The 13,907-nt window shown below is 42.3% G+C and overlaps 1 protein-coding gene and 1 pseudogene across 1 annotated transcript in view; one reads left to right on the top strand and one right to left on the bottom strand.

Annotated features, from left to right (window-relative positions):
- NDFIP1 (Nedd4 family interacting protein 1) overlaps positions 1 to 13,907 on the bottom strand; it is a 57,254-nt gene that overhangs the window by 23,504 nt on the left and 19,843 nt on the right. Inside the window, exon 2 of the mRNA XM_086701671.1 lies at positions 644 to 731. Coding sequence (XP_086557797.1) covers positions 644 to 731 — 88 coding nt within the window. The remainder of the gene's footprint in view (positions 1 to 643; positions 732 to 13,907) is intronic.
- LOC112860610 (tubulin beta-4B chain pseudogene) lies at positions 6,152 to 11,810 on the top strand (annotated as a pseudogene).

Genomic DNA, 13,907 nt, shown 5'->3' on the forward strand with positions numbered 1-13,907 from the left:
GAAGAGGTTCCATCAAAACTGGTCCATTTTCAGCAATTAAAGCAGAACTGCTTATCAGGAAGCTTTAAACTACCAAAAGTCCTCAACTGTTGAGATTTTCTTTCTTTTTCCCCATCCCTTGTATGTATATATGTGAAAATTAAATAGATAATTCGGCATAAAATGTGAAGACAAAAGATTATTCAAGGAGGGCTTGAACTATGAGGAATATTATGAAAGAACTGAGAGACTTTTAGTTTTGTTTTTTTTTCTTTTAAATTAAGAATTTACTAGCACAAATCAATCAAATGTACTATGTTCCAGGTCGCAGGCACTAACATCACAAAGAGCAAAACAATTAATGAGGAAACTACAAAAAGAACAAAAAAATCAGATGATCACCTAGTTCCTGAATTTCTACTTCCTTTTTATGAAGGGCCTATTGGAATGAAATGGAGTTCCATAAAAAAGACATACTGAGATGGAGTTTTACGTGTTTTTCAGAAAAGTAACATGAGTTTTTTCCACTTCCGGCTACAAACTACAAACAACGTCAAAGACTTCTTAAGGAAAGCTGAAGCAAAGGCAAAGACAAACACACACTGGACAAGTCTCTGGCTAAGTGCATTTCATGAGTTCAAGAGTCACCTTGCGGGTTACCTACCTGCACTCTCTGCAGAGATGCTGCTGTAAGGTGGAGGAGCGTCACCTACAGCCTGTTCTGGCTCTCCAGGCTCTTCCTCATTCTGCAACTAAATAAAAATTCCACATTTTAATCCAAGTATAAAGCCAATTAGAGAAGAAACTGAAAACTGGAATGGCCTTTCTGGAATAGCTTTCTGGAAAGCTATCTGGCAATGTGTTTCAAAAATCTTAAAACGTACAAATCCTTTACAAAGTACTCTACTCTCAGGAGCCTGGGTGGCTCAGTCAGTTGAGCCTCCCACTTCAGTTCAGGTCATGATCTCACTCACGGCTTGTGAGTTCGAGCCACGCATCAAGCTCTGTGTTGTCAGCTCAGAGCCTGGAGCCTGCTTTGGATTCTTTGTCTCCCTCTCTCTCTCTCTGCCCCTCCCCCACTCGTGCTCTTTCTTGCTCTCTCACTGAAAAAAATTTTAAAAATATATATATTTTTTAAAGCAAGAAACAAAGTACTCTACTCTCAGGAATTTATCCTAAGAAAATAAAGGGGCAAAAGGGTAGATATTAATGTTACTGCAGCAAAATATAGAAACAACCTAAATTCCAATCATGGGGGACTTTTAAATAAATTATAGGTCATCTCACAATGGATTACTAAGCACCCATAAAAATAAAATGTGATGGCTTGAATGGGTATTTATGCTGTACATGAAAAAAAGCAAAATTTACCAAATAGCAGGCAAAACATAATTTGCTTTTGAAAGACAGTTAAGTGAAGACAAGAAAGTCAGAATGATAGACATCTACAGTTTACAATGTTTACCTCTAGCTGATACAATCATAAGGGAATTTTTCCTTTTTCTTGTTTATATGTATACTGAATTTTTGGTAATGAACATTTACCACTCATGTAATTTTTTAAGTTAGAAAAACAATCCAATAATCATCTGTTGAAACAAAGCTAAATCATACCAAACCAAGGTTTACCATTATATTCAGTCTGCACATAGAAATTAAATCTTAAGTAATTAAGACCTTTACGAAAACATTAAATTCTACATAATTCTACAAATAACCTCTGTCAGTAATTCTCCCTCTTCCCTATCTCAGAGACTTTCTCGGTCAAATCTACAACCCCAGTTACTCCAAATAACTCACAATGAAAAGGGTGTCTGTCTTCCTGTCATTGCCAGTCTGCACGATCTACTCAAACTCATCTTCATAGAACAAGACATTAGATTTAATTCTTATAGTGTGACAATAAACTACAGCTCATTTAAAAAAGATGAACTGGCTGAGAATGGGAGTCCATCTGTAAAGTAATAACCGTATTTATCGATGGAACTGACTCAGGGGTCTGGGTCCTGCTGTGGGCCATCATGATACAGGGAACCAACTGAGCCACTCCCAAAACACACACCCTTCTAAACCAACTGCTACAAAAAACTCCACGTTGAATTCAGACAGGAAAACAGAGAGCCTGACCGGTGGTAACATGAAGCAGAGCTCCCGAATTCCTTAAATTTTAACTAACCATCTCAGTCTCCAATCCCTATGCCATTCAAAATCAGAAGCCAACAAAAAACTTCTGATTAATACTGCAATGTATTCAGGAGTGCCTGGGTGGCTCAGTTGGTTAAGCGTCCAACTGTTTCAACTCAGGTCACAATCTTGAGTTTCATGGGGTCGAGCCCCACATCAGGCTCCAAGCTGACAGTGAGGAGCCTGCTTGGGATTCTCTCTCTCTCTCTCTCTCTCTCTCTCTCTCTCTCTCTCCCTCCCCACTTGCTCTGTCTCTCTCAAAATGAATAAATAAAAACTTTTTTAAACATATTGCAATGTATTCAATTTCAGAAGAATTCTGGTGCCAAGTTATCAACATCTACCATCTAGGCACATTTTTTTGAACCCTAGTACTCTAACGTTAAACTTAAGGCCCTCCCCAAAAAACTGTATGGTAATGTAAGATGAATTTTCCTTTTAAGGAAAGCATATAGGGCAAAATAGCTAGAGTAAAGCCACATGATCCTAGGACCTCCCCACCCCCCATCAGTAAATTATTTAAATAGAGTTCCTGGGAGCACCTGGGTGGCTCAGGCAGTTAAGTGTCTGACTCTTAATTTCAGCTCAGGTCATGATCTCAAGGTTTGTGGAATGCAGTCCTGCATCAGGCTCCCTGGTGACAGCACAGAGCCTGCTTGGGATTCTCTCTCTCTCCCTCTCTCACTTTTTTGTTAAGCTTATTTATTTACTTGAGAGAGAGAGAGAGACCAGGGAAGGAGCAGAGAGAGAGAGAGAGAGAGAGAGAGAGAGAGAGAGAGAGAGAGAATCTGAAGCAGGCTCCATGATGTCAGTGCAGAGCCTGATGTGGGACTGGAACCCATTAATCTTGAGATCATGACCTGAGCCAAAGTCAGTCTGAGCCACCCAGGCACCCCTGGAATTCTCTCTCCCTCTCCTTCTGCTCCTCCCCCGCTCAAGCTCTCTCTCTCACACACAAATTTAAAAAAAAAAAGAAAAAGAAAAAAAATGACACTGAGACACTATTTTTTAAGAACACAAAAATTGAGTTCCTGGGGCCAAGGTTCACTTGCAATACTTTTTTTTTAATGATTTATGTTTTTGAGAGAGAGAGAGAGAAATCATGCACACAAGTGGGGAAAGGGCAGAGGGAGAGGGGGACGACAGAAGATCCAAACCAGGCTCCACGCTGACAGCAGCGAGCCCGACACGGGGCTCAAACTCATGAACTGCAAGATCATGATCTGAGCCGAAGTCAGAGGCTCAACCCACTAAGCCACACAGGTGCCCCCACTTGCAATACTTTCAACATTATATGAATCTCTAGATAGGGTATTCTCAGCCTACTCCCGCATAACCACTTTTGTGCCCTGAAAATGTCACAAAAGAGTCATCAGCAAAGAGAGGCAAATATGGACTTTGCAAGAATGATGCCTTAATATACTGCAGCCAGTAATGTTCTTTATTTAAACTTAGCTTGGTATTTTTGACCCGCTTTATATTTCCTGAGCTGGGTCATATAATCATGTTGTCTCTGCATAATTTAGGGTTTAGAAAAGAAGCATGACAATTCTGAGAAATACAGAAGTCCAAAGAATAAAGAGATCTTACGTGCCAGTATCTACAAGATAGGCTGCCTGTCTCCTAGCAACCTGGAAATGTGGAATTTGATCATCCCACACCAGGGGAAGAGATAACAGAGCAAAGAAATTCCAACGGTCTCAGAAACCCCCATTTTCTCTTTGGTGAGGATAAAAAAAACAAACATTTCCAAGTAAAGTTTTTTGCTCCATTAAAATTCACCACTTTCGGGGCTCCTGGGTGGCTCAGTTGGTTGGGCATCCAACTTCAACTCAGGTCATGATCTCATGGTCCATGAGTTTGAGCCCCCCATTGGGCTCTGTGCTGACAGCTCAGAGCCTGGATGGAGCCTGCCTCAGATTCTGTGTCTCTTCGGTCTCTCTCTGCCCCTCCTCCATTAGGGTTGTCTCTCTCTCTCTCTCTCTCTCTCAAAAATAAACATTAGAAAATATTTTTAATTAAAAAAATTCATCACTTTAGAATCATGTACTAATACTATTTCCAACCAAAAACAAAAATGACAAAAAACACCCACTATGACTATGGAGGCTCCACACTCTGGGATGAACCCAGGACCTCACTGTTTAGGCTTCCCAACACTGGCTTATTTTCTATGTGCTGGTCTTAAGTTTAGGCTCCATCAAGAAATGTGTTTAAAATAAAATACTACTGGGTGGAAAAAAAGAGAGGTAACCACCTGCAAGAAGTATTTAGTGACCACCATCTGTGTGAAGAATAACTTGGTAAACAACAGAATCCCTAAGTATATATGTTTTTACACTTTGGGGGATATCTATGGCCATTAATGTGGCTCTGCCAACAAACAAATCGGGGCTGGGATGCACACCAGAACTGTAGCGGGGCATATCTATAAGGCTATCAAGTTGGTTACTTGGTTCCAAAATGTGTTTTCAACGTTCCTCTTTTCTGTCCCTGGGAATCTTTCCTGCACAGCCATCCCTACAACATCCCTGAGGCTCAGGGATCTTCAGGCTCTCTCCTGAGACCCTCTGAGAGAATAAGGGTCATAGCCACTTTGGGCCTAGTGTTGGAAAGATGCCCAGTCTCTTTTATGAACAAGGTCAGTGGGAACCTAAGCCCAACCTGTCACAGAATCCTGGTTGTAGGGGATACAGACAGGCACGCAGGTTTGGAAAGCAGTGGCACCTTTGGCTCTCTCCCTACTATGCTATTCCGTGTGGTGGGTAGGGGGATCCTCCGATTTTGTGTCTATGACAGAAAATAAATACCTGTTGGGACTGATTCTTTTCTTGACAATTCTGATCAATTTCACTTATCTCTAAATAAGATTTAAATGGCATTTTTTTTTCCAAATAGAATTATACAATTACCTATGCATGCAATATAAAGTACTGAGTTTAGTACAAAACTACCTAAAACCACCCAGGTCTCCAGCCCTGAGAGGAATAATCCAATCATCTGAAAATCCGGTGGCCTTTCTCTTTCCACCGCCCCTCATCCGCTCCATTGTGCCCTGGCTCCCACTTTCCTTATTACCCATGTTCCACTGCATACTCTAAGCAGACTCTGTCATGGGTCCCTAAAAGGACCCTAAAACTCTTCTACATTCCCACTTTGCATATCACAATTTGCTGTGGTACCTCTTGGCCTTGATCACTTTCTATTTTTTTAATATGTACCTACAAATAGATGCTAATAATGTTTTGTCCTCCAGATTCAGCCAGTGAAATACAGCACATCTAACATAAAGGCTGTGATGACTCCTTACTACATTCCACTGTGTCCTATCTATACTGTTGCTATGAGAAAGAAATACGTGTTATTTTACCTAAACAACAGTTTAAGGAATCTCCCATACAGAAATCATACACAGCTGTAGTTCTAAGAGAAGCAAACTTGAATTTAACAAGTTTTTTTATTAATGTTTTAAAAAAAAATTTTTTTTTAATGTTTATTTTTACTTTTGAGAGAGACAGACAGATAGCACACACGAGTGGGGAAGGGGCAGACAGACAGGCAAACACAGAATCTGAAGCAGGCTCCAGGCTCCGAGCTGTCAGCACAGAGCCCTACGTGGGGCTCAAACCCACAAACTGTGAGATCATGACCTGAGCCAAACTTGGATGCTCAACCAACTGAGCCACCCAGGCATTCCAATGTTTATTTATTTTTGAGAGAGAGAGAGACAGAGTGCTAGCAGGGGAGGGACAGAGAGAGGAGGAGACACAGAATCTGAAAAGAGGCTCCAGGCGCCAAGCTGTTAGCACAGCTGGACACGCAGCTGGAACTCATGAGCTGTGAGATCATGACCTGAGTTGAAGTCGGACGCTTAACCAACTGAGCCACTAAGGTGCCCCTCTCTTATTTTAATGGGTAAAGTTGTTCCAACAGTTCACAGATTGGGGCACTCATTTATTCACTTGATGAGTTCCACTGTGTGCCAGACATGAGGAATATAGTGGGAAACAAGGCAGATGCAATGAGGACCTCCTCGAGCTCACATTCTAGTGAGGAAACCCAGCATAAAAGGGACTCCAGTGAAGTGAGTGTTGCAGTGAAGTCCAGGGTACCATGAGAGTTAGATGATAGGGACCTATGGGGCCTAAGAGACAGGAAGACTTCCTGGAAGTGGAATTTATATTCCTAATGAGTAGGGAAAAGAAGATACTTTAAAGACACTTATACCCTGCAGGTTTAAATTCTTATTGAGTTCACACCCCAGCAAAAAGGCCTCATCACTCCTCTCCCCTGAGTCGTTCTAAAGATGGTCTTCCATTGAAAAATGAGCTGGGGTTATTTGTTTATTGCGGGGGGGGGGGGGGGGGGGGGAGGTAGACAGAGAGAGAGAGAGCGAGAGAGAATCCAAAGCAGTGGAGCCCAAGACAGGGCTTGATCTCACGAACAGTGAGATCATGACCTGAGCTGAAATCAAGAGTCTGATGCTTAACTGACTGAGCAACCCAAGCAACCTGAAATGAGCTGTTTTTAAGCAACAGCAGAGTCAGAGCTATGATTAGGCCTAAGTAAGGGGCAACATTCACAAATGTACTGGATGGCAGTATCTAAAGGCACTTAAACATCATTCTTCGCGGGGGGGGCCTCGGTGGGTCAGTTGGTTAAGCATCCGACTTCAGATCAAGTCATGATCTCACGCTTCTGAGTTCAGGACCCACATCGGGCTTTGTGCTGACAGCTCAGAGCCTGGAGCCTGCTTTGAATTCTGTATCTCCCTCTCTCTCTGCCCATTTCCCACTCATGCTCTGTCTGTCTGTCTGTCTGTCTCTCTCTCTCTCTCTCTCAAAAATAAACATTAAAAAAAAAAACTTTTTTAAAAAGTCATTCTTGGGGCGCCTGGGTGGCGCAGTCGGTTAAGCGTCCGACTTCAGCCAGGTCACGATCTCGCGGTCCGTGAGTTCGAGCCCCGCGTCGGGCTCTGGGCTGATGGCTCAGAGCCTGGAGCCTGTTTCTGATTCTGTGTCTCCCTCTCTCTCTGCCCCTCGCCCGTTCATGCTCTGTCTCTCTCTGTCCCAAAAATAAATAAACGTTGAAAAAAAAAAAAATTTAAAAAAATAAAAAAAAAAATAAAATAAAATAAAAAGTCATTCTTGGTTTCTACTTACTATGGATGGAAAAACAAAAAACCCTACAAAAGACCCAAAAAGCCTTAAACATGACAAAATGTACCAAAATATACCTCATAATTCACACAAACACAACAAGCATGTGGAAAATAATGCTGAACTAGCCAAGAAACCCATAATGTTACAAGTATTCGCACCACTCATTTTTTTTCTCTTGGTTGGGTCCTATTTAAACAGCATGAAAATTCCTTTATGTTTTAAATCCCTTTTTTAGTTATTAACAGTAAGTCTCAGAAAACCCTGGATCAATGCCTAAACTCTAGCTTTAAATGTTACTTACTATTTCTAATTTTAGAGCTAAATCTTAAATCTTTTACCTTATAATGCAATTTTTAAACCTCTCATTACCAGCCCGCTACTTCTGCATACTCTAAATCCTACCAGATGAGACAGTATAATTAACAGAAAATAAATAAGCACATTTCTTTAGGTAAACAACTGAGTATGCATTTTACTCTGTTATTCAGAAATAGCCAAAGTTTGTGGGGTGCCTGGGTTCCTCAGTCGGTTGAGTGCCCAACTTCGGCTCAGGTCATGATCTCGAGGTTCGTGGGTTCAGGCCCTGTGCTGGGCTGTCTGCTGTCAGCACAGAGCCAGCTTCAGAGGCTCTGTCCCCCACTCTTTCTGCCCCTCCCCTATTAGTTCTTTCTCTCATTCTTTCTCTCTTTCTCTGTCTCAAAAATAAATACATAAACTTAAAAAAAAAATAAATAGCCAAAGTTTGTGAGGACTAGGAATTTTCTACTGTACATAGTCTTAGATTTTTAATTGTATACTAACTATAAACTTTATTGTTCTAACATCAACAAACTCTTTATATTCAAGAACAATTCCCTATTATATTGCTAGTAATTAGGGGATGACATTTAAAATAAGGTAAATACTTCTGATAAGGAGAAACCTGCCAATAAAAAAATCCAATTTAAAAACTAGCACAGAGGCACCTGGGTGGCTCACTTGGTAGAACATGCAACTCTTGATCTTGGGGTCATGAATTTGAGTCTCATGTTGGGTGTAGAGATTACTTTAAAATAATAAACAAATAGGCAAAGACTTTAAAATTTATTTTTAAATTTATTGATTTTGAGAGAGACAGAAAGTGCATGCGAGTGAGGGAGGGGCGGGGGGGGGGGGGCGAGAGAGAGAGAGAGAGAGAGAGAGAGAGAGAGAGAGAGGGAATCCCAAGCAGGCTATGTACCACTAGTGCAAAGGCCAACGCAGGACTTGAACTCCTGAACCATGAGATCATGACCTGAGATGAACAGGACACTTAACGAATTGAGCCACCCAGGCGCCCCAGGCAAAGACTTGTAATACACATTTCTCCAAATAAGATACACAAATGAGCAGTGTACACAAGATGCTGAACATCATTAGTCATCACAGAAATGTAAAATCATACCAAGAGATACTACTTCTAACCCACTAGTATGGCTATAAAAAAATAAAAAAGGAAAGTAACAAGTGTTGTTGAGTACGTAGAGAAATTGGAACCCTCATACACTGCCAATAGGAATGTAAAACGGTGCAACTGTGGAAAAGTTTGGCAGTTCCTCCAAAAAAGGTTAAACAGAGTTATAAAAAGATCCAGCAATTCCACTCCTAAGTATATGCTCAAGAGAACCAAGAGCACAGTTTCACAGAAAAACTTGTACATGAATATTCATGGCAGGATTACTTACAATAGCCAAAATGCTCATCAACTGATGAGCGGATAAACAAAACAGGGTATATCCCCCTTCCAAAAAAGTACTGATGATGAGGGAAACAAAAGCAAGAGAGATGTAGCTTAAATTAAATCTCCTTACAGCTTGCAGCCCACTGACAGACACCTGAAACGTGCAGAGCGTGACCTTCCTCAAGGAACTCATGGCTCCCTTAGTGCCTTAATGTTTTTTATTAAAAACTAAAAGTAATTTTATCTTTTTTATTTTTTTTAATGTTTATTTTTATTTTTGAGACAGAGACAGAGCATGAACAGGAAAGGGGCAGACAGAGAGGGAGACACAGAATCGGAAGCAGGCTCCAGGCTCTGAGCCATCAGCCCAGAGCCCGATGCAGGGTTCGAACTCACGGACCGCGAGATCGTGACCTGAGCTGAAGTCGGACGCTTACCAACTGAGCCACCCAGGAGCCCCTAAAAGTAATTTTATCTTAACAGCAGCTAGCCCCTCAAGTTCTTACAAGTCCTGCTTCCAAAATTCCTTAGAAACCTACTTTATCTCTACCCATCTTCCTCCACAAACTTAAAAATATATATAATCACTCACTCCTCACAATTCCAGGGCAGCTCTTTCTGCCCCCAGGTCCTGTCCCCCTACTATAATAAAATCACCTTTTTGCACCAAAAAAAGAGAAAGGTCTCAAGAATTCTTTCTTAGCCGTTTGCTCACAAACCCCACTTCATAATTTCATCATTGATACATGCCAGAATGCAGAGGAATCTTGAAAACAATATGCTAAGTGAAAGAAACCACTCACAAAAGACCACATATTTTATGATTCCCTTTATATAAAATGTCCAGAAACAGCAAATCCAAGAGAGACAAAGATTAGTAGTTGCCAGAGGCTAGGGAAGGGAAGAAGGGGGAGTAAGTGACTGCTAACGGAAACTGCCAGGTTTCTTTTTGGGTGATAAAAATGTTCTGCAGTTAGATAGTGATAATGGTTTCAAACCTTGTGAATATAGTCAACATCCACGAACTGTATACTTTAAAAAGGTGAATTTTGTGGTATGTGAATTACATCTCAAAATAAAGTATTCTCTAATTTTGAAAAGGCAAACTTATATAATGTAAATTTTGTTTAAAACAAAACTGAAGGGGCACCTGGGTGGCTCAGTCGGTTGGGCATATGACTTTGGCTTCGGTTGTGATCTCACAGTTTGTGAGTTGGATCCCCACATGGGGCTCTGTTGTCAGCACAGAGCCGGCTTTGGATTCTATGTCCCCCCCTCTCTCTGTACCTCGCCTGCTTGTGCTCTCTCAAAAATAAATAAACATTAAAAAAAAAACTCTTTAAAAAAATGAAACAAAACTGAAGAGCACTCTGCACACCCACTGGTCTGCTCTTGCACCGGTCCTTCTGCCCACACTGCCACCAATACTCCCGCCAAGAGGGAGATCTTGCACTTTGCAGACAGGCCAGGGCAGCAACCATATCTGCACCAAGTTCTGGAAGGTGATCAGCAACGAGCCTGGCACGGACCTTACCGGCACTTACCACAGCCACCTCGACCTGCAGCTGGAGCAAATTTACATGTATTACAAAGAGGCCACAGGTGGCAAATACGTGCCCCACACTACGCTCACTGACCTGGGAGCCCGGTAACACGGACTGCGTGTGCTCCAGCCCTCCCGGCAAATCTTTAGGCCAGATAACTCCATCTTAGGTCAGAGTGGTGCTGAGAACAACTGGGTCCAGGGCCCTATATGCACTGTGCAGAGCTGGCCGACTGGGTGCTGGATGTTGTGAGGAAGGAGCTGAGAGTTGTGATTGCCTGCAGTGCTTCCAGCTGACCCACTCCCTAGGTTGGGGAGGGGGGAACCGGGTCTGGGATGGGTACCCTCCTCATCAGCAAGATACGGGAGGAGTGTCCCGAAAGGATCACGAACACATTCAGCGTGGTGCCTTCAGTCAAGGTGCTGGACAGATGCCACCCTCTGGGTCCACCCGGCTGGTAGAAAACACAGATGAAACTTACTGCACCGATAATGAGGCCTTGCTTCTGCTTCTGTGACATCTGCTTCAGAACCCTAAAACTGACCACACCCACCTACAGGGACCTCAACCACCTGGTGTCAACCACCATGGGTGGGGGGGGGGGGGTCACCACCTGCCTGCACTTTCCTGGCCAGCTCAGTGCTGACTCCACACACTGGCTGTCAACATGGTGCCCTTCCCCCACCTGTACTTCTTCAGTGCAGTGGGACTTTGCCTCACTGACCATCCAAGGCAGCCACGGTACTGGGCCCTGATGGTGCCAGACCTCACTCGGCAGCCGTTCGATGCCAAGAACATGATGACCACCTGGGACCTCCTCCACAGCCACTACCTGACTGTGACCCTAGTGTTGAAGGGCCACACGTCCATAAAGGAAGGTGGATGAACATACACTTAACGTCCAAAACAAGAACAGCAACTACTTTGTGGAGTGGGATCCCCAATAATATAAAATCAGCTGTGCCACCCCACCCTGTGGGGGGGGGTGCTAAAAATGTCTGCCACCTTCATCAGCAATAGCACGTCCATTGAGGAGCTGTTCATATGTATCTCAGAGCAGTTCACAGCCTTGTTCTGGCATAAGCCCTTCCCGCACTGGTTAACAGGTAAAGGTTTGGATGAGATGGACTTTACCAAGCAGAGAGCACCATGAGTGACCTGGTGTCTGAGTACCAGGACAGCACAGTCAAGGAGGAAGGTGAGTTTGAAGAGGAGGCAGAGGAAGAGGTGGCCCAGAGCTGATACCCAATAAAACATGGACGCTGTGTGAACTCTGTATTCACTCGTAACCAGTTCTCTGAAAGCTACGTCTCTGTGTGTAGCCATGTCTCTTGCTCTTTTTCCTGCTGTGATCTCATATGCTGTACAGACACCACCATTAAAGCATTTTCATAGTGGGGGGGGGGGGCTGAAAATTAACTGCTCCAAATCATCATTCTCTTACTAAATCAACGTCTATGCTCATAAATGGGAGAGAATGGTCCTGTTCCCATCAGTATCCTCAGATCTCAACATGGAACATGTACTTGCGAACAGACAAAAATAAAGAAAAGTAACACAGTAAATTACAAACTAATTGTAGTAAAAAAAAAAAAAATTCTTAATGTTCTCCCCTCCTGATAAGAAAAATATTAGGATCAAGAAATCACATCGGTTTGGGATGGCTGGCTGGCTCAGTCAGTAGAGGATGCAATTCTTGACCTCAGGGTCATGAGTTCAAGCCCCGCATTGCGTGTAGAGATTACTTAAAAATAAAATCTTTAAAAAAAACCCAAAACAGTTTGGCTAACAACCTATTTTAAGAGCTGAGAATGAATAGCATTAATTTATTTTTTTCTACTTCAAAAGTTTCCCCAAAGATAATTTTAAAAATAAACCACCAGAATTAGATTATCCCCAATACTATGTCTCATGTCAGAAGGAAAAAATAAATGCAAATCTTAATACCATAATAAAAACACAATTAAAAGTCAAAATTCACCAAAGCAAAAGAAGAGTAATCAGAATAATGCCTTAAAAAGTCAATGCAATAACAGAGGAAAAGAAAACTAATACCACAGTAAATCCCCTTAGAAAGGCCATCAGTTCATAAAGCTTTTCACTTAAAGATTTTTGTGATGGGGATGCCTGGGTGGCTCAGTCATTTAAGCATACAAATTTTGGTTTCAGCTCAGGTCACAATCTCACAGTTCATGAGTTCAAGCCCCACATCAGGCTCTGTGCTGACAGTGTGGAGACTGCTGAGATTCTTTCTCCCCTCTCTCTTTACTCCTTCCTCGTTCATGATCTCTCTCTCTCTCTCTCTCTCTCTGTTTCTCAAAAATAAATAGGGCGCATGGGTGGCTCAGTCATTAAGCATCTGGCTTCAGCTCAAGTCCTGATCTCGTGGTTCATGAATTCGAGTCTCACATTGGGCTCTGTGCTGATAGCTCAGAGCCTGGAGCCTGCTTCAGATTCTGTCTGTCTGTCTCTCTCTCTCAAAAATAATAAAAACATTTAGAAAATTTAAAAATAAATAAACATTAAAAAAATAAAGATTTCTGTGATGATCACTATTACATATATAAATACAACTGATGAATAAAATTTGGATTGGAAGGAGAGAAAATACTTTCTGTATTTATGCTAGTCCTTAGAAATGAGAGCAAATATTATGAACTAGAATATAACAACTTGTGCTTTCTTCTTTCTTCACCTGATATGCAAGTAACAAGGAATACCATCCAGAGAGATAAGAGGAAGGCAAGATAGTAGCCACTCACCTCCAACTTCAACCTTCCTAAGAAGCCAAGGTGCTAGGAGAAATCACTCTTCAGGACATCTGGGGGGCTCAGCTGGTTAAGTGTCTGACTCATGGTTCTTGAACTGAGTTCTGCCCCACTTTCGGCTCTATGCTGACAGCACAGAGCCTGCTTAGGATTCTCTCTCTCCCTCTCCCTCCGCCCCTCCCCTGCTCAAGCTCTCTCCCTCCCTCCCTCTCTCTCTCTCAAAAAAAAAATAATAATAATAATAATAAACTTAAAAAAAAGAAATCACTCCTCATCCACAGAGATACTAAATTAGCCAACTATGGCTATGATAGTAGCACTGTGAGATTTTTGGGTGGGACTAGAAAATTGTGATCAACCTGCCAACCTCTGGGATCCATGTCTTATGCTCAAGTATTTCCACCACTGATAGCATCACCAAGACAGCATCTAGTAAATGGCGCCTGGTGCTTTCTGGCACTTACCTTCAACAAAATCTGTAGCCAAGAGCCTTCCAAGTTAATGATAAGCCCCACCCTCCCCATGCTTCATGATTTTATAAAGACTGGGGAAACAAGGAGGGACAACCATG

This window comes from Puma concolor, chromosome A1 (genome assembly GCF_028749965.1).
Source record: "Puma concolor isolate L17-30 chromosome A1, mPumCon1.1.hap2, whole genome shotgun sequence".
Classification (NCBI taxonomy): domain Eukaryota; kingdom Metazoa; phylum Chordata; class Mammalia; order Carnivora; family Felidae; genus Puma; species Puma concolor.